The following is a 23797-nucleotide window of genomic DNA, read 5'->3' on the forward strand; positions in this document are numbered from 1 at the left end:
CTATTTTGAGTTCTCATTTGCATGTCACAAATAACAAGGTGTATGTAACCTTTGTCTTCAGAGGTGTGCTATGTGCATTGCTTTTCTGAAAGAAAATTATAAGGACTCCAGTTGTGGTTAATCTTTTGTACTTAATGGCACTTGCGATTTAATTATTTTTTTCTTGGAAACTTCTATCTGTGTAATTTTGAACCACTATATTTATCCACACCAATTTTAGTTGACTAAATGAGCTTGATTTGACATTTATATCCACAAACAATTCAAATGTAAAATCTAATACTTTTGAATCATCCTTGGTGTAGAGAATGGAGGTTTGAATGTTATACTATTTGATACACCTTCATGATGAGTAGATATGGGATATGTAGAATAAATGACAATGAGGTGCATGTTTCTGAGCAAATCAATTTACCAGTCTCAATTAATGTCTAAACTGAGGTTATACGTTCATCAGCTTACCTCATTTAGTGCTTATTCATGCGTGTTTATATTTGAACCCGATTGTAGATTTAACCATATAATCCAGGTTGTGAATGTACTGCATGGTTGTAAGTACAAACATTCAGTAGAAATCATGGAATTGAAATTTTGTCAGCTTGCTAAAGTGGATGCAAAGGACCCGCTGATATTATTTCAAGGAATGTAGGTAGTTTACCTTTTGTCTGACCAATGTTCCTCCCTCAGCTAATAGTACCAAAATCAGATAATTTATTTATTGTTTCATTTGTTATTCTTGGTACGTTGCTGTGTGAATTGTTTACTTATTTAGTAGTATCACCTCCATTTCAGAAGCAATCTATTGACTTTAAAGCATTCAGACTATATAAAATGGTAAGCAAATTATTTTTTTTTCTGTATCATACAATATTGGATCATTTTCCTGGCCCTGCAGCAGAGATCTTGGAGTAATAAATTTAGTGTTCCTTTCTCAGTGATCATGATTCTTCTATGAGCAATTGCATGATGCATTACATTTTGTCTTAAGTCAAATAGTCTCCACTCAATTGTCACAATCATTGTAAAAGATTTATTTGTAGATTTGCCTCCTTGCATTTCACTAACAGCTTGAGGTAATTCGGAACCATTGGGTTTATCACTAATGAAATACAGTAGACTCATGTAGGATTCATAATTCTTTTGATTTATTACAGGTGGAGATTGAATGAACTGCTGTCCACTCCTTCACTGACAAGTTTTTAATTGACCTCACTTCTGTTCATGTCTGAGTTGATACTTTTGAAAGTGCTAATAAACAGGGAATGAAGTGGAGATAATCTTTTGTCTGAGTAGTTATTGGTCAGGGAGTAATCTGTTCATTTGCTAATATGAGGAATTGTGTTTCTGGTTTCATTTTTCACGAGGCAATTTAACATCAAGTAGCAAAGAAACATACATATTTAAGCATTAGGAATTTTGGTCATTGATCACTCATTCGAGATTTCAACAGGAATAATTACCTATTGATTCTAAACCAGGCACAAGTGTATAATATGGAATTGAAAGGCTATTGCTGCCAGTTGGAGTGCATATAAGCTGAGGTTACAGCACATAGAGGTGCAGCTCAGTATGGCTAATTGCATCTTTAAACCTGCCCTTTGGTAGAAGTTGAATTATTCTTTGAGATATAGTGTTTGACAAAATTGTGCAATAATTTAGACATGGGGCATTCTGTGTGTGCTGTATATTTTTCACCTTTACTAAACCTGTAAGCTTAACATAGCTTCATAATATATTGAAGTACGTAATGTAAATTACAGCTCCTTTCCTCTTGTCATCACTTCCATTGTTACTCTATTCTAACACAACGGCGAAACCTATTACTGTATTTACATTTGTCTACATTAAACATTACTTTCTCAGGGTTTTAATAAACAGTTAAGGTCTGGGTTGCCAACATTCTTCTGTATTTTACTTACTAGAAGCCCATCTTGAATTATGCCTGTTTTGACCTGAGTGCATTACATTATGACCAGGTTTTTGTATCTCAGGCTATAATTTTATGGCTAAAGCCTTTAGGCACTGTTAAAGGTAATGAGTTTGGAGAATGGAAAACAAAGTTGTAAAATTTTTAAGGATAATGATTGCTGCTTTGCCATTTGGACAGAATCATTTTCTTTGAAATATTATGTAAATGATATGTATATCCTTACAGAGTTTAGAGTTGAATTTTATTCTTATTGTATCCTAGATGAAAGCCAAACATTTTAATCTGTGTATTAAAACGCCTGAAACTGCTGGAAGGTGATGGCAAATTAATGTGCCCACCTGTTCGTTAAAATTGAGCTATTTATAATGAAGAAGGAATATGTTGAGAGTTCCATTTTGTCGAAGAGTTTAAGTAATTTGCAAAATTCAGCCCATAGTTTCAAGAATTCAGGAAGAATTATAACTTTGCTATGAATCTCCCCATGACTTTTTTGTCATGAAATTGGATTTAAAATGTTAATGTCAATTAACGTGTAAAATGTAAATGTGTGCCAGTAAATGTAAAAGTATAAATGTGTGCCAGTGGTCTGCTGGAACATAGAACAGTACAGCACAGTACGGCTCTTTGGTCCCCAGTGTTGTGCTGGCCTTTTATCTGCTCTAAGATCAGACTAACCTGCATATCTTTAATTGTACTATCTTCCATGTGCCTATCCAAGAGTCGCTTAAATGTCCCTAATGTATTTGATTCCACTACCACTGCTGCCAGTGCATTCCATGCATGCACCATGCTCTGTTTAAAGAATGCATCTCTGACATCTCCCCCTAAACCTTCCTCCAATTACCTGAAAGTTATGTACCTTCGTGAGAGACATTTCCACCATGGGAAAAAGTCTCTGGTATCTAGTGTATCTATGCCTCTCAACATCTTGTACACCTCTATGAAATCACCTTGAAGGAGTGACACAATGATAGTCTCAACGTACTTCCATCTCTGCCCTTTTCAGCACAGTCTCTGTATACCCCAGTGCACCAGCAGCACAATCCAATTATCTGTTGCTTATAGAGTCATACAGCATGGAAACAGACTCTTTGGTCCAACTAGTCCATGCTGACCATGTTCCCAAGCTAGTCCGCATTGTTTGTGTTGTGGCTCAAAGAATCAAAGTCAGTGGTGGAACTTGTAATGTAATATAATCCAGAACCATTGCACAAAGTAACATGGAATTGAAATTTTGTCAGCTTGCTAAAGTGGATGCAAAGGACCCGCTGATATTATTTCAAGGAATGTAGGTAGTTTACCCTTTGTCTAACCAATGTTCCTCCCTCAGCTAATGGTACCAAAATCAGATAACTTGTTTACTCTGAGAATATTGCAACTACTTAATCATTGGCAGCTAGTGCAAATGCTTAGTACCTCCTTAATTAGGGAACACAGTTTTGGCCCTCAATATGTGTATATCACTGCCTGTTGAATTGAGTCATACATAATGATAGAAAACATTTTTCAATGATCTAAAATTTACAAAAGCTTCCTCAAAATGATTTAATGGCTGCAGCAACATGTTTATCACCAAGACTAACAAGTAAAGATGGTTGTAACTCTTCCAATATCATAGAATGGCACTATTTACTAGACTGATGAGGCAGCAGGTACATGGGGACATGACCAGCTTCAAGTTCCCTTCACCATCTTGTTGTGGGAATATATCACCATTCCTTCACTGTCATTGGGTCAAAAATCCTGAAATTCCCTCCCTAACACTTCTGTGGGTCTACGTACTGTGTGTGCATTACAGTGATTCAATAAGGCAGCTCACCGTCATCTTCTCAAGTGCAACTAGGTACAAGCAATATATGCTGGTACATTAGGATATAATGCCCATATCCTACGAGTGAATAAAACAAAAATGTGAATTACGTGTGAGTGTGGAGGAGGAAATGAACTCTGAATAAGAGGTGCCTTCTTGAGATGAGAGGATACTGTCCATGTCTGTTGATTGGGAGCAAGAAATCTTCTAAGGATTGTGTAGAGAAGGTGGGCTGCAGCTAATTGCCTCTTCTGCATTTTTAGCTGCTGACTACATTACTAGAAAGTCATCCTTGGAAATCTGGTACACTTTTCCACAGGGTAGAAAGCCTGATGGTGAAGGAAGTGACTGTGGGATATTTTTCCTTTTGGATCTTGATTCAATTTCAATAGTTTATTTTACCTCATTTCATCTAATTCTTTTACTGTTGAACTTGAAATTATTGCAAGTATAAATAAACATCAATAATTTGAGACTAAAGATTTTGAAGATAAATCCATGATATAATATGATAGTGTGTGAACACTCAAGTCAAACAAAGGTGCTAGCCTAAAGTGATTGTATCAAATCCATACTATAAATTGCTTCTAATGGCAGTTTTAATGTGACAGTTGTGTTAAATAGGAGACCAAAACCATTGCAAGTTGTTGAGTTATTTCAGTGTCTGGCATAAAATAATTGATGAGACCTTTTCCTTAAATTCAAAAAATACAACACAGAGGAGACGAGAAATTAATTCTTTGCACTTACCGCCACTCTTGAGGTCTAATGGCCAAAGATGGCTTCGGCGATTCACCAGAAGCTGCATGTTTTCTGACTGGCTTTAACATTGGGATTGTAAATTTTTAATGAGAAGTAGGTCCTTTTGTATTTGATTTTGAGGATTTTTTTGAATTATTTTTATAAGGTTCAGTGGTATGGTGCTTTTTTTTGGTGGGGTATGATTGATTACATTTGTGAGGGGTTTACTGTACAGAAGTGTTACGGCTCAGAAGGAAACTATTCACTTCATTATATTGTGCCAATACTGACTTGTTAAATGAGGTGGGGCTTGGCGTAAGGTAAGCTTTATTAGCGAATGATAGACCTGAGTAAAAGGTCTCTTAAGGGATTCTTGGGAATTTGGAATTGCAATTACATGATTTAGTGGAGGTGAGTTAGTGCAATGGTAGCCATTTGGGAGGTTTTAATGCTGTGATAATGCACACTGAATATGGGCTTTATTGAAGATGCTCTATTGAGGGAATGTGGTGGCTAGATGGCGTTTCACTCAGTCCTCTCAAAGAAAATCTTTGCTAATACAATTTTGTTGAGCAGTGTTGATATAAAGTTTATGTAAGTCATAGTTAATTGGAGACAGCTTGGTGATTATCTTTGGTTGATTACTGATGCCATATTCCACTTCACTGCTAATGGATGTGGATTCATTAGCTTGGACGCATATGCAGGATAGTGGTACACCCAAGTAATCCCTAGACTCAGATGTTTACAGGCCAGAAGTTACAGCCATTCCAGCCCATTGTGTCTGTGCTGGTTAACAAAGATCTGTTGTGGTTCTGTTCGCCGAGCTGGAAGTTTTTGTTGCAAACGTTTCGTCCCCTGGCTAGGCGACATCATCAGTGCTTGGGAGCCTCCTGCGAAGCGCTTCTTTGATGTTTCCTCCAGTGTTTATAGTGGTCTGTCCCTGCCGCTTCCGGTTGTCAGTTTCAGCTGTCCGCTGTAGTGGTTGGTATATTGGGTGTTAGCTGTCTTCCTGTTTGTCCTATATAGTGTTTAGTGCAGTCCTTGCATGGTATTTTGTACACTACATTCGTCTTGCTCATGTTGGGTATCGGCTCCTTCGTTCTGGTGAGTTGTTGTCTGAGGGTGGCTGTTGGTTTGTGTGCCGTTATGAGTCCTAGGGGTCGCAGTAGTCTGGCAGTCAGTTCCGAGATGCTCCTGATGTATGGTAGTGTGGCTAGTCCTTTTGGTTGTGGTATGTCCACGGATAGCATCTCCTATCCCTACCTCATGCACATTTAGGTTGTGGGCGGCACGGTGGCACAGTGGTTAGCACTGCTGCCTCACAGCGCCAGAGACCCGGGTTCAATTCCCGCGTCAGGCAACTGTCTGTGTGGAGTTTGCACATTCTCTGTGTCTGCGTGGTTTTCCTCCGGGTGCTCCGGTTTCCTCCCACAGTCCAAAAATGTGCAGGTTAGGTGAATTGGTCATACTAAATTGCCCGTAGTGTTAGGTGAAGGGGTAAATGTAGGGATGGGTCTGGCTGGGTTGCACTTTGGAGGGTCGGTGTGGATCTGTCGGGCCGAAGGGCCTGTTTCCACACTAAGTAATCTAATCTAATCTAATCTCTAATCTACTTCCCAGTTTATTTCCGCATATCTCCCCATGTGATTCATTTGAGGAATGTCCTCTGAACTTGGTTCTTCCTTCTGTGCTGTAATCATTAACATTGCCTCCTCTTGCTTTCCTTCCCTATGAAAATGCGTTTTGAGCATATTCGCATGACAGACTCTGAGAGATTTCTTCCTGACCGGAGTCCATATCAAGTAGTTCACCTCACTCAATTTATTCTCGATTTTAATAGAGTGCACTAAACCGTACTTTTACGTGCTCACCTGTTCCTGTAAGTAACACCAGTACCTTATCCCCAATTGCAAAGTTGTGAATTTGGGTTTCCTATCTGCTTCCTGTTTCATTGTGTGCTGTGATACTTTTAAATGCTGTCTAACCAACTCTCCAACTCTATTTAATCATTCTCTAAAATTTGACACACAGTCCAAATGGGTGGTCTCTCAATTCTGACTTATTAATTTCTCCTTAATCAATTTTAATGGTCCTCTTATGTCATGCCTTACGAAATGAACTCATATGGACTGAATTTGATCAATTCATTTGGTGCATTTCTGATCACTAAAAATACAAACAGAACTCCCTGATCCCAATCATCTGGATAATCCTGACCATAAGCCCTCAGCATGGTCTTTAGTGTTTGATGCCATCTCTCTAGTACTCCCTGCGATTCTGGATGGTATGCAGTAGAATGAATTGCTTTGTTCCCAAGTTATTCATAACATCCATGAATAGTTTGGATGTGAAGTTTTATCCTTGATCTGACTGGATCTCTGTTGGTAGTCCATACGTAGTAAAAAAAACTTTAAGTTCTTCCTCTACGACCCTTTTAGCTGTGATGTTGCATAATGGGATTGTCTTTGGAAATCTAGTCGATACTTTTGTTTGAGTTAGGAGACCTACACAATCAATCAAGACTCGTGTGAAAAGTTCCTCAACTGCTGGATTGGGTATTAAATGTGCAGGTTTGTTACGGGCCTGTGGTTTTCCGATTAGCTGACATGGATGACACGTCTGGCAATATTCAACGATATCCTTGTATCGTCCGGGCCAGTAAAGTGTCTATGTAATTTAGCATGTGTTTTCCTCACCTCTAAATGACCTCCAAGTGGTAGCCTTTTTTAATGATGGGTCAATGTTATCATTCCTTCAGTCCTCTGGCATCTCCTGTGTCTAGGGAGGATCTGAAAATTACTGCCAGGGTTTCTGATATCTCCTCTGTTGCCTTCTGCAACAACTTTGGTTACATCTTATCTATGCCTATGGATTTATCCTCATTTTCTCTTTCTTTATTCTCTCTCTCGTGCGCTGACTCCCTCCGTCGTCCTCTCTCTCACCCTCGTGCTCTCTCTCCAAAAGGAAAAAGGAGACAAATCAGTGGCTGAAGAGGTCGTGTATTATTCAGAGATTCAAGTTTTTAGTCAGTTGGAATCTCTTGTTGGGACAGAGACAATCTGTTCAAAGAGAATGGGCCTAACCTGAACTGGAAAGGAACCAATATCTTGGCAGGGAGATTTGCTAATTCCACAAAGGGAGATTTTATACTGATGGAGAGGATAAGGTGGAGGACTTCTAAGCAACAGTGTAAATACAAAGATTAATGGGGAAGGTTCTGAATGTGAAGACAGCAAGTTACTTAAACAAAAAAGATGAGAGAATCAGAGTATGTAGTAAGTCTGAAGAACTGAATTATGTTTATTTCAGTGCAAGGGGTCTTTACAGGTAAAGCGAATGAACTCCGGCATGCTTAAGAACATGGGATTGGGATGTTGTAACTATTACAGAAACTTGACTGAGAGATCAACAGGACTGGCAGCTCAATGTTCTGGGTTTTAGATGCTATCGGAAGGATAAGAAAGGAGATGGAGTCGTGTATGTGATTAAAGAATCATAACTGCTGTAACTAGACAAAGTTAAAAAGTAAAAATAAGAAAGGAAAGATCACCTTGTTGAGATTGTACTATAGGCCGCCCAATAGTTAGAGGGAAATTGAGAAACAATTATATAGGGAGATCTCAGATATATGTAAGCATAATAAGGTTGTAATAATGGGGAATTTTAATTCTCCAAATAGTGACCTGAGCTACCATAGTCTTAAAGGTTTGGATGGTGAAGAATTTCTCAAATATGTTGAAGAAAAGTTTCTTTATCAATATGTGGATGCACCTACTAGAGAAGGAACAAAACTAGACTTTCTTTTGAGCAATAAGGCAGGACAAGTAACTGAAGTAAAAGTGGGGGAGCACTTTGGGACAAGTGATCATAATTCTGTTAGTTTCAAAATGTTTGTGGAAAAGGATAAGCGTTCCCTAAAAGTTCTTAATTGAAGTAAGACAAATTTTCATAGAATGAGACAAGAACTTTCGAAAATTGAATGGAGTTGACTGTTGGCAGGTAAAAGGATGTCTGACAAGTGGGAGGCTTTCAAGAATGTGACGAGAGTTCAGAGGCATTGTGTTCCTCTTAAAATGAAGGGTAAGACTGGTAAGATTACGTAACAGTGGATGAATAAAGCTATTGAGGTTTAGTCAAGAAAAAAGAATCTTATTTTAGATATAGACAACTTGGTTCAATTGAATCTGTTAATCAATATAAAGAGTGTAGACGCAATCTTAAGAAAGAAATCAGGAAGGCAAAGAGGGGATATGAGATAGCATTGGCAGATAAGGTTAAGGATAATCCAGAGAGATTCTACAAATACATTAAGTAAAAGGGTAACAAGAGAAAAGGTAAGGCGCCATAAAGATCAAGGAGGTCATCTTTGTGTTGAGCTCCAGGAGATGGCAGAGATCTTAAATGAATATTTTGCATTTGTTTTTACTGTGGAGAATGAAATGGAGGCTAGAGAATTTAAAGAAATAAATTTTGATTTTAAAAACCGTTCCCATTACAGAAGAGGAAGTCTGGAAGTCTTGGAGAATATAAAGGTGGATAAATCTCTGGGACCTAAACTAATGTATGCCAGAATGTTGTGGGAATTAAGGGAGGAAATTGCAAGACCCCTTGCAGAAATATTTGCATAATCCATAACTAAGGGTGAGGTGCCTGTTGACTGCAGGGTGGCTAATATTGTACCTTTTGTTTAAGAAATGTGTAAGGAGAAACCGGGGAACTATAGACCTCTAAGTCTTTAGATGTGGGTAAAGTGTTGGAGGTGATTTTAAAAGGTAAGACTTATGGATATTTGGAGAGGTAGAAATTGAATAGAGATAGTCAGTATGGTTTTGTGTGAGAAAAATCGTGTTTCACAAACTTGATTGAGTCTTTTTGAGGAAGTTACCAAAAAGGTCAATGAGGACTGAGCAGTAGACATTGTTTACTTGGACTTTACTAAAGTCTTCGACAAGGTTCCGTATGGTAGACTAATTGGTAACGTTAGATCACATGGGTTTCAATGGGATTGCCAATTGGATACTAATTGGCTTAACAGCAAGTGACAGAGTAATGGTCAAGGATTGTTTTTCTGACTGGAGGCCTGTCACCAGCAGTGTTCCACAGGAATTGGTTCTGGGCCCTCTTTTGTTTGTCATTTATATAAATGATTTGGAAGAGAATTATAGGAGGGATGGTTAGTAAATTTGCAGACAGCATCAAAACTGGTGGCATAGACAGTGGAGAAGGTTTTCTAAGATTATAAAGGAATCTTGCTTAAATGGGTCCAAGAACTCCATCCATTTTTCATCTCAATCTGCATAAATACAACACGTTTTGGTGCAACAAACAAAGTTGGGACTTATACAATTAATTGGTAAGGTCTTGAGTAATCATAGAGTCATACAGTTTTTTTGTAGAACAGAGGGACCTAGGGATTGAGGTACATAACTGTTTGAAGTTTGCATCACAGACAGGATGGTTAAAAAGGCTTATAGCATGCCTGCCTTCATTGCTCACTCCTCTGAGTATAGGAGTTGGGAAATCTTGTTGAGGTTGTACAGGACATTTTTGCGGTCTCTTCTGTTATACTGTTGTCCAGCTCTGGTCGCCCAGTTATAGGAAGGATATTGTTATGCTGGAGAGGGTTCAGAAGAGATATACGAGGATGTTGCTGGGTATGGAAGGTTTGAGTTATAAAACACTGGATAGGCTGGGGTTTTTTCCACTGGAGCGTAGGAAATTGAGAGGTGACCTTCTAGAAGTTTATAAAATAATGAGGGCTGTAGATAGGGTTAATTGTTGTTGTCTTTTCCCTCAGATGGGTGATTTTGAGACTACAAGACACAATTTTAAGATGAGAGATTTTAAAGGCATGAGGGGCAAATGTTTTACACAGAGGGTAGTTTGTGTGTGGATTGACCTTTCTGAGGAAGTGGTGGTTGTGGATTACAATTAAATTTAAAAGATGTTTGGATAACTACATGATAGGAAAGGTTTGGAGGGATATGGACCAGGAGCAGGCAGGTGGGGCTAGTTTAGTTTGGGATTATGGACTGGTTGGACTGAAGAGTTGTTTCCATGTCCTATGACTCCAGGACTTTGTAAGAGAGTAGAAAAATCACTAGTCTGTGGTGAGATTCATGTGCAGAAACTTTGAATGAAGTTAAGAAAACATTTCAATTGTGTGCTAAAGGTTTATTCATTCTTGATTTAAACTGTATATTTTTGATAAGCCATCAGGTGAATCTGTGTTCGTTGTTTTAATTTGGGGCCAAAAGTTGGTGAAATTACTAAACATGATAGTGACTAATTGGTCCAGCTTCTTATCTTCTAGCGTAATGGCTAGAGGTTGAAGCTCTGGAGCAGCAGACTCATGGAGACCTACCATCAAGTAAAGTGTGTGCATTGAATTATACCACTTTGCTGTTAACAGAATCACCAAAATATCAATCATATTTAATGTCAGGCTGATGCAGTTACAGGAGGCATATTCCTGGGATGTTGGGTAATTTCAACAAAACCAGTGAGCTGGAATTCTGTGAAGACCTTATGACAAGATTATAAATTGCTTGTGGGAATTGTAAAATCCACAAGGATTGTTAACACAAGGGCTGTTCGTAAACTTTCTTTAGAAAGTGGATCATTTCTATTTATCAATCTTTTCAGCTGAATTTCATAGCTAGCACCTCTGTTTATATTGATTTGGGAAATACATCGGACATTTTAAAAGCTTTTTTAGGATGATTTATTTTTCTATATTGATGTGTCATAAATTGGATCATCTCGATATAGTTTAGCACACCAAGTTGGAGAAAATTCAAGACTACTATTTTTTTGTTCTTTGCAGATAGATGCTTATCTGCATGTCCATTCTGAATTTTAAAAAAAATGAAGAACTGCATTATCAAGATTGCAGCAAGAAGTTAGCTTCTAATGTTTTGTACATTGGAGATTAGGGAACCTTGCTGTGCATTCTGTCACTGTTGTTAGATGATTGTTGGGACGAAGTGTAGTTATGCTTTCATAAATTGTATTTCTGTTGTGGGGTTCCCCAGCTTCAGTTTGACAACTGAAAGCCAATTTTGCATGTAATGCTGGATAGTTAGGGATTTTGACCTCAGCCTTGTACAAAAAGAGAATTTTTTTCTGATTAGTGACCAACTTACCCTACCCAAAATGGTGAATGGGAGAGAATCGTGGTTGTCAGAGCTGCTCTGTTTGAGGTTTCCTCAGTGCTGGTGGTGATTTTCTCGATTTCTTGAAGTAGTTAGCATAAGATTTTTGCTTTGTTTTTGGAACTTTAAAAAAAATCAAAATGGGCAGAAAGTGAGATAGCAGGAATTCAGGAGAGACCATGAGGGAGGTTGTAGAAAGGTTTTGGAGTTCATTTACAAAAAACCTAGCAGTGAACTCTCTCATCTGGCTGACTGTGAATGTACAAGCGTTTCTGGAAATCTGAGTTCACACCAAGAAAAGCAAGCAAGCAACAAACTTTCACAGCGAACTTGAGACCTCATTATTGAAACAGTTCCTAGCTGTGAGTGTCAAGTTTTCAATGATCAGCTAAGTTTATTTTTAAGACTTATAAAACTTGTCTTGATTTTTTTTGTAAATCTGTGATAGTGAGTTAAATGAGGACTTTTTATGTTTTACTGAGATCTGTCTCTTGGTTAATTCTTTTTATCCTAGAGCAGTGTTTTGAGGGTAAGACTGCTGTTTTCTGGGTCTGTACTTTAATATGCAGAGATGGCCATTAGTAGAGCAATGTGCTCTTGCTGTTGAATGTGGGAGATTAGGGATGATTATGTGTGTAGGAAGTGAGATTTAAAATCCTACTGAATCACATGGATTGGTTGGAACGGCAGTTAGAGACAGTGAGGGATTTGTAGGATGAATGGCAATATCAGGAAGATAGAAAAATCACAGATACCGTTAGGTAGATGGGCTACTCCTTGGAAAGATAGGTGAGGTAGGTAGGCAAGTAGTGCAGGAGTCTCCTGTGGCTGTACCCATCTCCGGCAACTATGCTGTTTTGGCAAATGTAAGAGGCGACAGACTCTTGGGAGAATGTAGCACTGACAGCCAGGTTTTTGGTATCGAGACTGGAAAAGATGTTTCAGATTTCCAGTACCTGCAGTATTCTGCTTTTCTCAGAAAGTACTTTTGTTATATTTCTTCCTTTTGTGTCAAAATTATGTTAATACAAAATTCATGTACCTGCAAGCTGTTGGCATAGCAATTATATATTTAACATAACATATTTAACATAACAATTGTTCGGTGTGTACAAGAGAAGATACAGAATATAAAATCCTAAGCAGTTCAAATATTTTAATGGGAATGAATTGCCTCTGAATTAGCTAGGTAAGGATTAAACTCCTTCAGGGAAAAATTAAAATAAACCTGTTCACCTCTCTGAACCAGTTTGCTTTTGTTTTAAATTTAGTGTCACTTCTTTGTCACTGCCCAACTGTCATTCTCGTAACTAGAGTGGTAGATTAGGGCTTCGAATTATACAACTATCATGAACATTTTTATCTCTATTTGTGGAAAACAATTTTAATCAATGCCAAAATGACCTTTTCCCCACTGATTCTATCCCAAAATACAAACAGATGGAATATAATCAGTGAAGTGAAATAAAATAGCATTATGTTGAAGAAATAATTTGGTAAGCTGTTCTATGTGACTAAATGGTACAAAATGAAAGACGAATATCTGCTGTGACTCTTTGCTGGTTTCAAAGTTTTACTAAAAAAAAGTTCAAAGTTAAGATAACTTTAATTTACAGGGAAGTGAAATTTTGTTTTGGATAGTAGACTTTTCTGTCAGGACACACCACAAGACAGGATGAGAATGTACTTTTTTCTCTCTTTTGGCAAACAAGCAAGTTTGAGCAACCAAAAAGTGTTAATCTGCAATTGGCTGTGGAATAATTTCAGGAGCTACTCATAACTGGGTTTGTTTCCACTGAAGTTTACAAGAGTGAAGTATACTCATTCGACTGAAGTATACAAGATCCTGTTCAATCTTGGCAAGATAGGTATGGACATGATGTTTCTTTTTGTGGGGGCATTTAGATTTCAAGAGCACTGTTTAAAAATTCAGGATTGCCTTTTTCGAACAGAGGCGAGGAGTCATATTTTCCTCCTGAGAGTTATGCAATTTTGAACTCCATGTCTCAGAAGGTAATGGAGGTGAGATCATTGAGTATTTTTAAGACCAAGTAGACGGATTCTTGTTAAGCAAGGGAATCAAAGGTTATTGAGAATGTAATATTTAAATCACAACCAGATAGCTATGACCTTACTGAATGTTGGAGCAGGCTTGAGGGGCTGAGTGGTGTAATTCTGATTGTAATTCATATGTTTGGAATAAAGTTTGAAATCAATAAAATTATCGCTGTTGAGGTTATCATACATGAACTATATTTTGTAAATATTTTATAAGTTAAATGCAATTCAAAGTTCAAGAATGAAAATCAAAATTAACTGTAGGTCCTAAAATAGAATTAAATGTTGTGAAAATTACACATTTTGTATTCAGAAGGACATTTGTAAGAATACCAAGTGCAAAGGAGAGAAACATTCTCATACTGGAGGAGAAGAGAATACTGATTGGTTGCCTAGTCGACTCTAGTAGATATGTTGCTATGGAGAATACACCAGTCAAATGACAGCTGATGGCTAAATACTAAGGTTTTTATAAATTTCAACCAGGCTGGTTAACTGATTAGTATGGTACTCTTGAAAATAAGAAAGAGGCTAAGAGAGGGGTGTTATTTGTGAGCAGCAAAACAGTGTTTTGTAAGTCAGTCATCAAATTCCAGAAATTTGTAATTCACAATGTATTTCAGTCTCCTGAAGTTGATCAACAATTTATATATTAGTAATAGCTTACGTTGTTAACATGTTATTTTTATAGCAATATTTGGCAGAGTGGTTCTACAAAGGTCACATTGCTGAGAAAGGTATATCCATGACAGAATTGTACCGACATATATGCACTGTTTATATAGGTTAACTCTACCTTTATGGGAACACTGATTTATGACTTTAAAGTGTAACTCAACTTCTGAAATGTCTGTTCTCTTATTTCTTGCTAATGCCTTTGTACACCACAGCAATTGAAATTTCTTTTGAAACTTGTTCAAAATTTAGTTTACTCTTTTCCAACAATACCAGCTCCTGTTAAATCTTCCAGTAGTCCATTGTCTGTTTCTCTTGGAAGTGCTTGGCAGGAGAAAAGGAGAGGAGTTAAGATAAGGCTGCACATTAACTTGTGCCCCACTGTAAACAAAATGTCAAGAAATCAACTTGTGTAAGAGATCCATTCCATAAAAATATTTTCAGCTATTATAGCAATTAGAAAGTGACTATTTGTAAATGGAGAACCTTTGCCTAACTGCAGAGTAAGCTTACTTGGAAATTCTGCTTACAACAGGAAGTCACTCAAGGGCACTATTTACATCATCGAGTAAATAGTGAGCACAACCGTAAACTAGTTTATGATCTACATAATTAGGGCAGAATTAAATTTATCTCAAACTTGCAATGACAGTACAGGAGTTCAGACACCAGATTTAAAAAAAATCTTTTTTGATAATCATTGGCATAACAAATTAGTTGCACGTACTGATAATGCCATGTAAGGCCTCCATCTCCATCTGAGCTTTAGCTATTCAAGAGGAACATGTTGCTGTCACAACAGAAAATTTCACAGCATTACAAATAATGTTTGAAACAGCAAGCACATAAAAGGTGCATTACAGTATTCAGCACATTAAGTTTGTGACACACTAGTGCCTAGCTTTATATCTGCAGAAATTGGCAAAACTAAAAAAAATCGAGAAAGCTACGCACAAACTGAGTGAATTCCCCGAGACCCAGAAAACCAAATCTCCCAATATTGTGACCTACTGTTTAGCATTGACTTACTGTTATCATACCATAACAATCCTAAAACAGATAAATACTATAATATTAGAAGGTATGTCAGTGTTTAAATAAACTTAAAATCACCTAGCATGACTGAATTTCCTTCAAACAAATTTAAGAGTTAAAGAAAAAATGAGTCACTCAAACTCTGAAAGATATGGGTTGTAATGGGTTATCTGTATGCTTCCACTTTAACCCTGTATTAGTCTTTTTTATTTTCAATCTGAATTAAGTGAAACAGAATCTCGGACAAAAGATGCTAAACTATGGATATCATCAAATATTGACCAGTATCCTACTTTCAAATAGTGGAAGGCAAGCATCAGTGACACTTGAAATTAATCACTCACTAATGTGACCAGAAAATGCTATATTTTTTGTAATTGTACGTAAGTCCCAAATGCATAATTCCATTTACTTTTGTCATAGAAGTCAACAGCACGGAAACACTCCCTTCAGCCAAACTTGCCGTTGCTATCCAGTTTTCACAATTTAAACTAATCCTATTTGCCTGCATTTGGTCATGTCCCTTCATTCCTATCCCATCCATATAACTGTTTAACTTTTTCTTGAATGATGAAATTGTAATTGCTTCCACCACTACATCTGGCATCCCATTCCAGACACTCACCACCCTCTGAATGAAAACATTTGTCCCTCTGGTCCATGTAGCATCCTAGTAAAGCCTTTCTGCATTCCTCCTAATTTAATAATATCCTTTATATAGTCAGATGACCAGAACTGCACACCATATTCCAAATATGGTCTCATCAACATCTTCTACAGCTGCAACAAGATGTCACTATTCCTATTTTTAATACTCTGACTGATGAAAGCAAGCATGCTGAAAACCGCCTTCACCACCCTGTCTACCTGTGACTCCATTTTCAAGGAGCTATGAACGTGTACCCCTAGGTCTCTTTGTTCTATAACACTGTCCAGGGCCCTGCCATTGTACTATCTAAGTCGTTCTCTGGTTCGCCTTCCCGAATTGCAGCACCTTGCATTTATCTAAATTAAACTCCCTCTCCTATTCCTCAGTCCACTGGCCTAGTTGATCAAAATCTTGCTGCATTTACAGATAAGCTTCTTCACTGTTCATTATACCACCAGTCTTGATGTCATCCACAAACCTACTAGCCATGCCTCCTAAATTCTCATCCAAAACATTTACTACACCTGCACTCATTTAAATTTGCATTATCCCACAGTCTTCGTCGATGGACCAGCAAGTAGTTGGACCATACTGAACAGGAATTATTCCAGATGTAATTTCAAATCCATTCTAAACTGGCTAATGCTTGGTAAGGACACCACAGTTGACTCAAACATCCCTGGCATAGGGCAGAGAGAAGAGAAATAGATATAAACTCAGGCTCTTCATCAGTCATCTGTGCTGGATGTTGGATAAGGGTGGAATGGGTTTTGCCATTATGTTGTGTCTCAGGATGTAGAACCTTCTGAAAGGGGAGTGTGACCAATAAGAGGTCGTACATGTTGGTACCAACAACATTGAAAGACAAAGGGATGAGGTTCTGAAGAGAGAATGCAAGCAATTAACAGGACATTAAAAAGTAGGTCCTCAAATGTAGTAATACTTAGATTAGTCCCAGTGCCATGTGCTAGTGAGAGTAGGAATAGGAGAGCAGATTAATGCATGGCTGAGGAGTGGTGCAGGGAGTGGGATTTGCATTTTTGGATCATTGGAATCTCTTTTGGGTTAGCAATGTCCTGTATAAGAAGGGTGAATTTCCAGATTTGGAAGAGGACCAATATCCTGGCAGGGAAATTTGCTAGTGTTACTCAGGAGGTTTTAAACTAGTAATTGAGAGGAGAGTGGGGGACCCAAAGAGCTCGTGCAAAGAGGATAAATCTGTGGCTGGTACAGTTTAAAAAGAGGAGCAAGTCAAATAGTCAAGGCAAACAAGAACAGGGCAGAGAACGAGGTAAAACTGATAAATTGAAGTGCATTTATTTCAATGTAAGAGGCCTGACAGGTAAAGCATATGACCTCGGAGTGTGGTTGGGAACATGGGACTGGGATACCATAGCTATTACAGAAACATGGCTCAGTGAAGGGCAGGACTTTATTTCTTTATTTTTCCACTAATTCTATGAAGGTAATGCTGAACTTTTTAAACTCTCTTTCTCTTTCTACTTTGTACCCAAGTTTCTTTGTACCAAGGTACCTTTGTCCCTAAGATGCTGCCATGTGTGGTGACATTATACACTTTTCACTGTACTCCTGTACTTCTGTATTTAAGTACGTGACAATAAAATCTAAATCTAAGATATGGTACATATTTTTTGAATATTTTTGAAATGGCATTTGAGTGAGTTAGAGCCAGGTATATAACATGTTGCCAAAAGATTGCAGCCGACTGAAGTAGTTGGAAGTAAAAGGCAAATCACACACTGCAGTAGCAAATACCCATGTACAAAATAAACAATGATGTGTCATGGATGAGTTCTGCTCTGTGTTAAAGGGAGGGCGTGCTCTGGATAATCTTTTGTCATTTTCAGTAAATGTTATATTTTATCTAAATAATTTGCTTGTATTGACTTTTTTAACCTATCTAATGTTCAATAAACCTAGTAACAATCTGAAGTTAAAGAAATTGTGAGATTATATGCTGTGTATCCAGTGAATAGGTCTACATTAATAAGGAATCTTTATGTAATTGTTGGGCCTTGTTGATGTTGAGGCATAAAGACACATTTCAAATCATTTGTGTATAAATTTGTGTATAGAATCGGCACTTGATGCTATCAGAATGTGAATTCCTTGAGTGATCTCACAGTCAATCCATTGTCAAGTACGTGTGTATAATATGTTTCATCCATATTGTTTGTTGTATGATTATGTAACAATCTATAATATTTTCAAAATGCCCTCATGCCTGTGGGGATTCGGCTAACTTGTCTGTGTTGGATAAAATAATGAATGTAACTTCATTTCATTCTAGGTGGCTCTTTAGGCAGAGTAACACTCCAAAAACAACAGTCACTCCCTTCACGGCCTGTTATTCCATTAGTGGCACGAATTTCAGATCAGAATGCATCTGGGGTACCGCCAATGACAATAAGAGAAAAATCACGTCATGAAAAGTTCAAACAGCTTTTAAGCAGTGCAAATACAGATTTAGGTAAGTTCATAAAGAAATAACAGATGAAACACATCACATTTAACCTTTCAGTGGAATTTATATCATGTATTTTTGTTCCATGTTTGATTATTCCTGATTGCAAAAACTACAGCATTGCAGTACTATACTTTTGTTTTTTGTTTTATTGATGAACTCTCCTTTCCTTCTCTTTTCTCACCTTCTTCCACTTCTCTCTCCTCCCCTCCCAATTTTCCTCCCTATTCCTCCTTCTCTCTTACTCAGTCTTCTCTCTCACTGTATCAAAAACTTTGAGGAAGTATACTTAGAGACGTGTGAGTCTCAGTGAATATTTCTTTTTGCATTTCTGTATCATGAAAAAAGTACAGTTTGTTCAGTCAGCTTTAGCACATCTATAATGATATCTAATTTATGGTTGAGTTTGAGAGTGGGGTGATCAACTGTCCTGAATCGTTATAATGCATCACTGCATTTAAAATATAAGCAAATGATATGTCCAGAATTGCTGCCATAGACCAATTTAGGAAAAAAAATGGAAACAGAAACCTTTTAAACTTTTTCCTTTTCTTTTAAAAGAATTAATGAAAACTAGAATGGGGTCCACAAATACGATGGTCCAGATTTTGTGATAGTCAGATAGTTGTTTCTGTTGCTTAGATGGCGACTGCACATGGGGATCCCGTGGAATCCCTGACAGAGCAGATACCAAAGGAAAAACCTGGGAAATTGAAGATTCCGATGGGCAGTTCACCTAAACTTGGAAACTTCCAAGTGCATCCATTTAACTCTGAGAATTCAGAGGGTTCACTGCAGTTAAGTAAATAGTTGCTCAGGAAATCTTTAGACCTTTAAAAACATCGCCTAATTCTTGGGTAACTATTAAAAGTCTCCAACTTGTTACACTACCTCGCAATCACAACTTCCCCAGACCACCTGTACACCACAGCCTATCTTAAATTTGACATCACTTACCCAGTTCCCATCTCCCTTGTGTCCTAACAATCTACTCCACTTAACATCTTACCCACCTGATACTCTGATTTCAGACTTCTGGCTTAGTATCACTTCATGGGAACTATGATGTTGGCCATTTAAATCCCAGAATTCAGCAATTAATTGCCATGACTAGGAGGGCATGGTTTGCCTCCCCAGAGTATCTTGCACTATAAGGTACCTGAGAAATTTGAAGTATACTCCACATTTCTGAAGTAGCTCTGTATGAGTCTCATCTGATTTGCGAATGTATGTGGAGTGGCAGTCAGAGTGTATTTGCCATTCTTTGGAAAGTCGGCCCAATATTTCTGCTTTCCTGTAGTATTTCTTTAGATCTGGTAGTAATCTGTACTTTGTTACTTTCTAACTTTTGGTGAGAGCAGTTCTGCATAGGGAAATAAAAGAAAGGCCAGGAGGCTTCAACAGGCTTTACAGATTTTTTTAAACTCTGCACAGTCAACGGCTAACCGTGATTTAATCTAAACATTCCTCTCTCTCAACATCATGTGATTGAAGATTATGTTTACATAGAATTCTGTATTTTAATATGTGGATTCAGCTTAAACCTGCAGAAGAAGAGGTATTATAATGTGAGTTATTTTCCCTTGTAGTTGTGAAGTTCAGTTTTGTGGGATTTTTTATATTGTAGTTTAGCCCCCTTTTGCTCTGTGCAAGTCTCTGAATGATATGGTCAATGTTTTGCACAGATTTCAAAGGATGAGATTATTGAGTGTCTGACTGGTTCTGATTTCAGCTTATAGTTCCCACATTGTATTCTGTATTTTAATTTGACAAAGTAAAATAAATTTACTTTTCAAAGCCTTTTACTTGTGGGTCGCTAACATTCAGTGCTTTACCTAAATGGTGGCACAAGTTCTTAAGATTGATACTTTTCAATCAAATATTGCTATTACATTTTCTAAATTCAGAAGTTTTTTTTACATTGATTGGAGGAGCACACACAATTGCTCTACAAGTAGAACTCTGGGGTTAATGTGATTTTCCTTAGGAGCATTGCACAGGCTAGTGCAGCTGTTGTGCTTCATTTCATATTAGCTTCATGTTTCAATTACCTTGAATCTAACCATGCACAAAAATATCACTGAATGTAAAGATGTCTGGAGTGACTTGTTTCTGAGTGCTGTGACTGAGATTGATGACCACACAAATTATTACAGGAAAATAAATTCTCACTTGGTCTTAAAATGTTTTGGATTATGACATATATTCAAAGTCTTCTTAAAGAGACAAGGTATTTCACATAGAATTTTTTTGACAATCGTAAATAACAATCTCAATATTAAGCGATTTCTGGAAAAGGAGTGTTTGCTGATAAAGGCATGATCATTGATTGTGATACAAGCTGGTGCTAACTTGCTTACAACAAAAAAAGGTTACTTCTAAAAATTACTTTTAACAATGAGATCTATAGCTTTGAGAATCCATTATAATGAAATTTAAACTGTTAATTGATTTTGGTAAATGTATATTAAAATACAATTGCTGAGTGTCATGTTCATACTTGTCCATTTTACATGCTGCCTTGGAATGAAGCAACCCTGAATACAAAACTTACCAATTAAAATGGTTGGCTCAAGGCCAGAGACAAAAAAAAACTGCAGATGCAGGAATCCAGAATAGACAGGCAGGAGGCTGGAAGAACACAGCAAGCCAGGCAGCAGCAGCAGGTGGAGAAGTCAAAGTTTCAGGTGTAACCCTTCTTCAGGACTGGGGGTAGGTGTAGGGGGAGCTGCAAATAAAAGGGATGTTGGGGCGGGGGGGGGTGAAGTAGGGATAGGTGAAGATGGGTAGAGGGTATGACCTGGTTGGTTAATGGGAGGAATGAATCTGATTGGTGGCAGGGAGGACTGGAAGGGAGGCAGAGGGACTGGGAAGGGAGTCAAGGCCAGGGCGCAAAATAATGTTGCTTTATCAAAGGCATCTTTTGGGATTTTCTCAAAGGTGACCTTTTGATTTTTGGGGATTCCTTTTATTCTCACTAGCTCCTTTATTTGATGGAGTAATGCAGTCACATAATTGTCTATATTTAGACTTAGAACAATGCACAATTAAAAGAATTCACTAATATACTCAATTTTCAGTCCTCTATTAAATTTAAGCCACAGCACAAGGATAGCATTCATTTCCTAGACACCACATTTGAATTGGCACAACACAACAAGCATAAGCTAACAACAGAGACTTTTTTTCCAAATTGATTGACGCTCAGTTCTTCGCACATAAAAACCATCACTCTAAACATACCTTCCATATTGATTAGGTCACAGCTGATGCATTTCCATCACATATTCAGAAAGTGCAAACAGGCAGTTATTACTCCTCCTGCATCTCAGATTTAAATTTAACACTTGATGCAGTGTTCACTACAGCAACATCCCCTATCCGTTCTCCATTTATTTGCTCCTTAACATGTACAGCTTAAGCTTGAAAGTCTACATTCATTTGCAAGTAGTCATTTACCTCTTGATTACAATTTTTCCATGTTTCTGGTTAGCTGAAAGCTCCTTTGTTGACACTTTGTAACTGTACTGTCATTTGTGTGGCCTCCCTCTTTTCCTTTCACTACCTGCAGCCTCTATTTTTCTTTGGTGTGTTTTCCCTCCCCCAGACACTCCACTCCTTCCCCTTCCCCTTCAAGAAAGGATATGCATCCTGTCTCTATCTGTCTTTTTTTTTCCCTTCACTGAGCAGTTCTGAGCATAATTTTGCAATTCTCTCTGGCTATAAGCATGGTGTAACCAAACTGTCAACATCCCTTTTGTTTTACCAAAAGAAAGGGATAGATCTTGCTGAAGGAAATGTTCCAGGAATAGAAAATCTTGGCCCACTGGGAAAATTAAGAATTTTTGTTTTAGAGTGTTGCCCAGTGTGGGTTGATAAACATAAGGCTGGTAGAACTTAGTGAGAGTTTTGATATGGGCAACAGTGTTTTAGGTGAACTAAATTTTACGAAAGGTGGATTTTTGCCAAAAGAACATGGCAATAATTAAGTCTGTATGTGAAGTGAAAGTGAACTGCAAGGTTCTATAATCCCAAAGAATAGTAGACTGCTATCTCATTAGACTGGTGATGAATTTAGCCTGAGTGTCACCATGACCCAAGTGAGGGAAGAGGTTGAGAAGGACTCAATCTTCTTGGTGATTTCAGCCAATTTGGGAATTGAACTTATGCTGTTGGTGTTACCTTGAATTGTGAACCAGCTATACAGCAACTGATCTTACTTACTCTATAAGTCTGCAAATTGCAAAGGCATGGATGACAATTTCATCAGCTAATCGGCTGAAGCAGAATGGAGTTGAGCTATATTGAAAAGATAGTTATTGATGTTTTTGTTATGGAGATGATCTGTGCTTGGAAGCTTTACAAAGGGTCAAATTGCATCTGAGAATATTAACAGCTCAATTTTGGATTAATCTCAGATAGTGGTTCAGGATGAAGAGGAGAATCAGTGACTAGCCAGTTGTGTTTATGATAAAGACGAAAGAAATTTGGTTTTATCTTCAGGATATTTAATTGGACAAACCCTCTGCACGTTCAGTTCTATCTGTGAAATGAGCATTGTGACAACTCAATGTGGAGGGTTTTGTAGAGGTGACAAAGTTGGGTTTAGATGTCATCAATGGATATATGGATTTTAATGTGTTTTTGGAAGACGTTGCATGTCAATGTATAGGATGCAGTTACATCAGCTACTATGGGTATTAGCCAGGGAGCATTATTACAACTTGACCATTGAATATAGTCCTAATCTTGTTTAGAATTAAGAATTGAAGCTCTGGTTGTATTTTACTGTTTCTAATCCATTCATCTCGGACCAAATAACTTAACACTAAGCAGAAATATTCTGCAAATAGTTGTTTATATCTTTGAACCTGGCTATAGAGTGTGCTTTCTGAATCACCAAAATTCTTCATCTAAGCTCTTAATCTAAAATTATGCTGGCATGTGTTCTCATACGCAGTAACAATACTTGAACTCTTTGCATAACTTCATTCATTTGACATTGAACTGATGATTTACTACAAGAATGTTCTTGGAGCCTCAACATAGAATGGGTGAATTTTAATGCCCCCTCAGCAAAATGTGATGATAGTGGTGGTGAAATGAAGGCATTGCCATGTTTTACTGGAACCTTCTACTGTGTTATGGACTAGCCCAGGCCACTCAAAACATTCTTGAGTAGGCAACCCAAACCATAACTTTGCAATTTGTTTCAGTAAGTGTACAGTGAAAATTACCTGGAGTAAGTTAGCTAGGT

At 37.6% G+C, this 23797-nt stretch overlaps 1 protein-coding gene across 3 annotated transcripts in view; it reads left to right on the forward strand.

Moving 5' to 3' along the window:
* The window catches only part of tbc1d22b (TBC1 domain family, member 22B), a 308460-nt gene that overhangs the window by 42498 nt on the left and 242165 nt on the right, over nt 1-23797 (forward strand). For all 3 annotated transcript variants that reach the window (XM_043716742.1, XM_043716741.1, XM_043716743.1), the window contains exon 4: nt 18367-18546. In XM_043716742.1, coding sequence (XP_043572677.1) covers nt 18367-18546 — 180 coding nt within the window. The remainder of the gene's footprint in view (nt 1-18366; nt 18547-23797) is intronic.

Source organism: Chiloscyllium plagiosum, chromosome 26 (genome assembly GCF_004010195.1).
Source record: "Chiloscyllium plagiosum isolate BGI_BamShark_2017 chromosome 26, ASM401019v2, whole genome shotgun sequence".
In the NCBI taxonomy this organism is placed as follows: Eukaryota; Metazoa; Chordata; class Chondrichthyes; order Orectolobiformes; family Hemiscylliidae; genus Chiloscyllium; species Chiloscyllium plagiosum.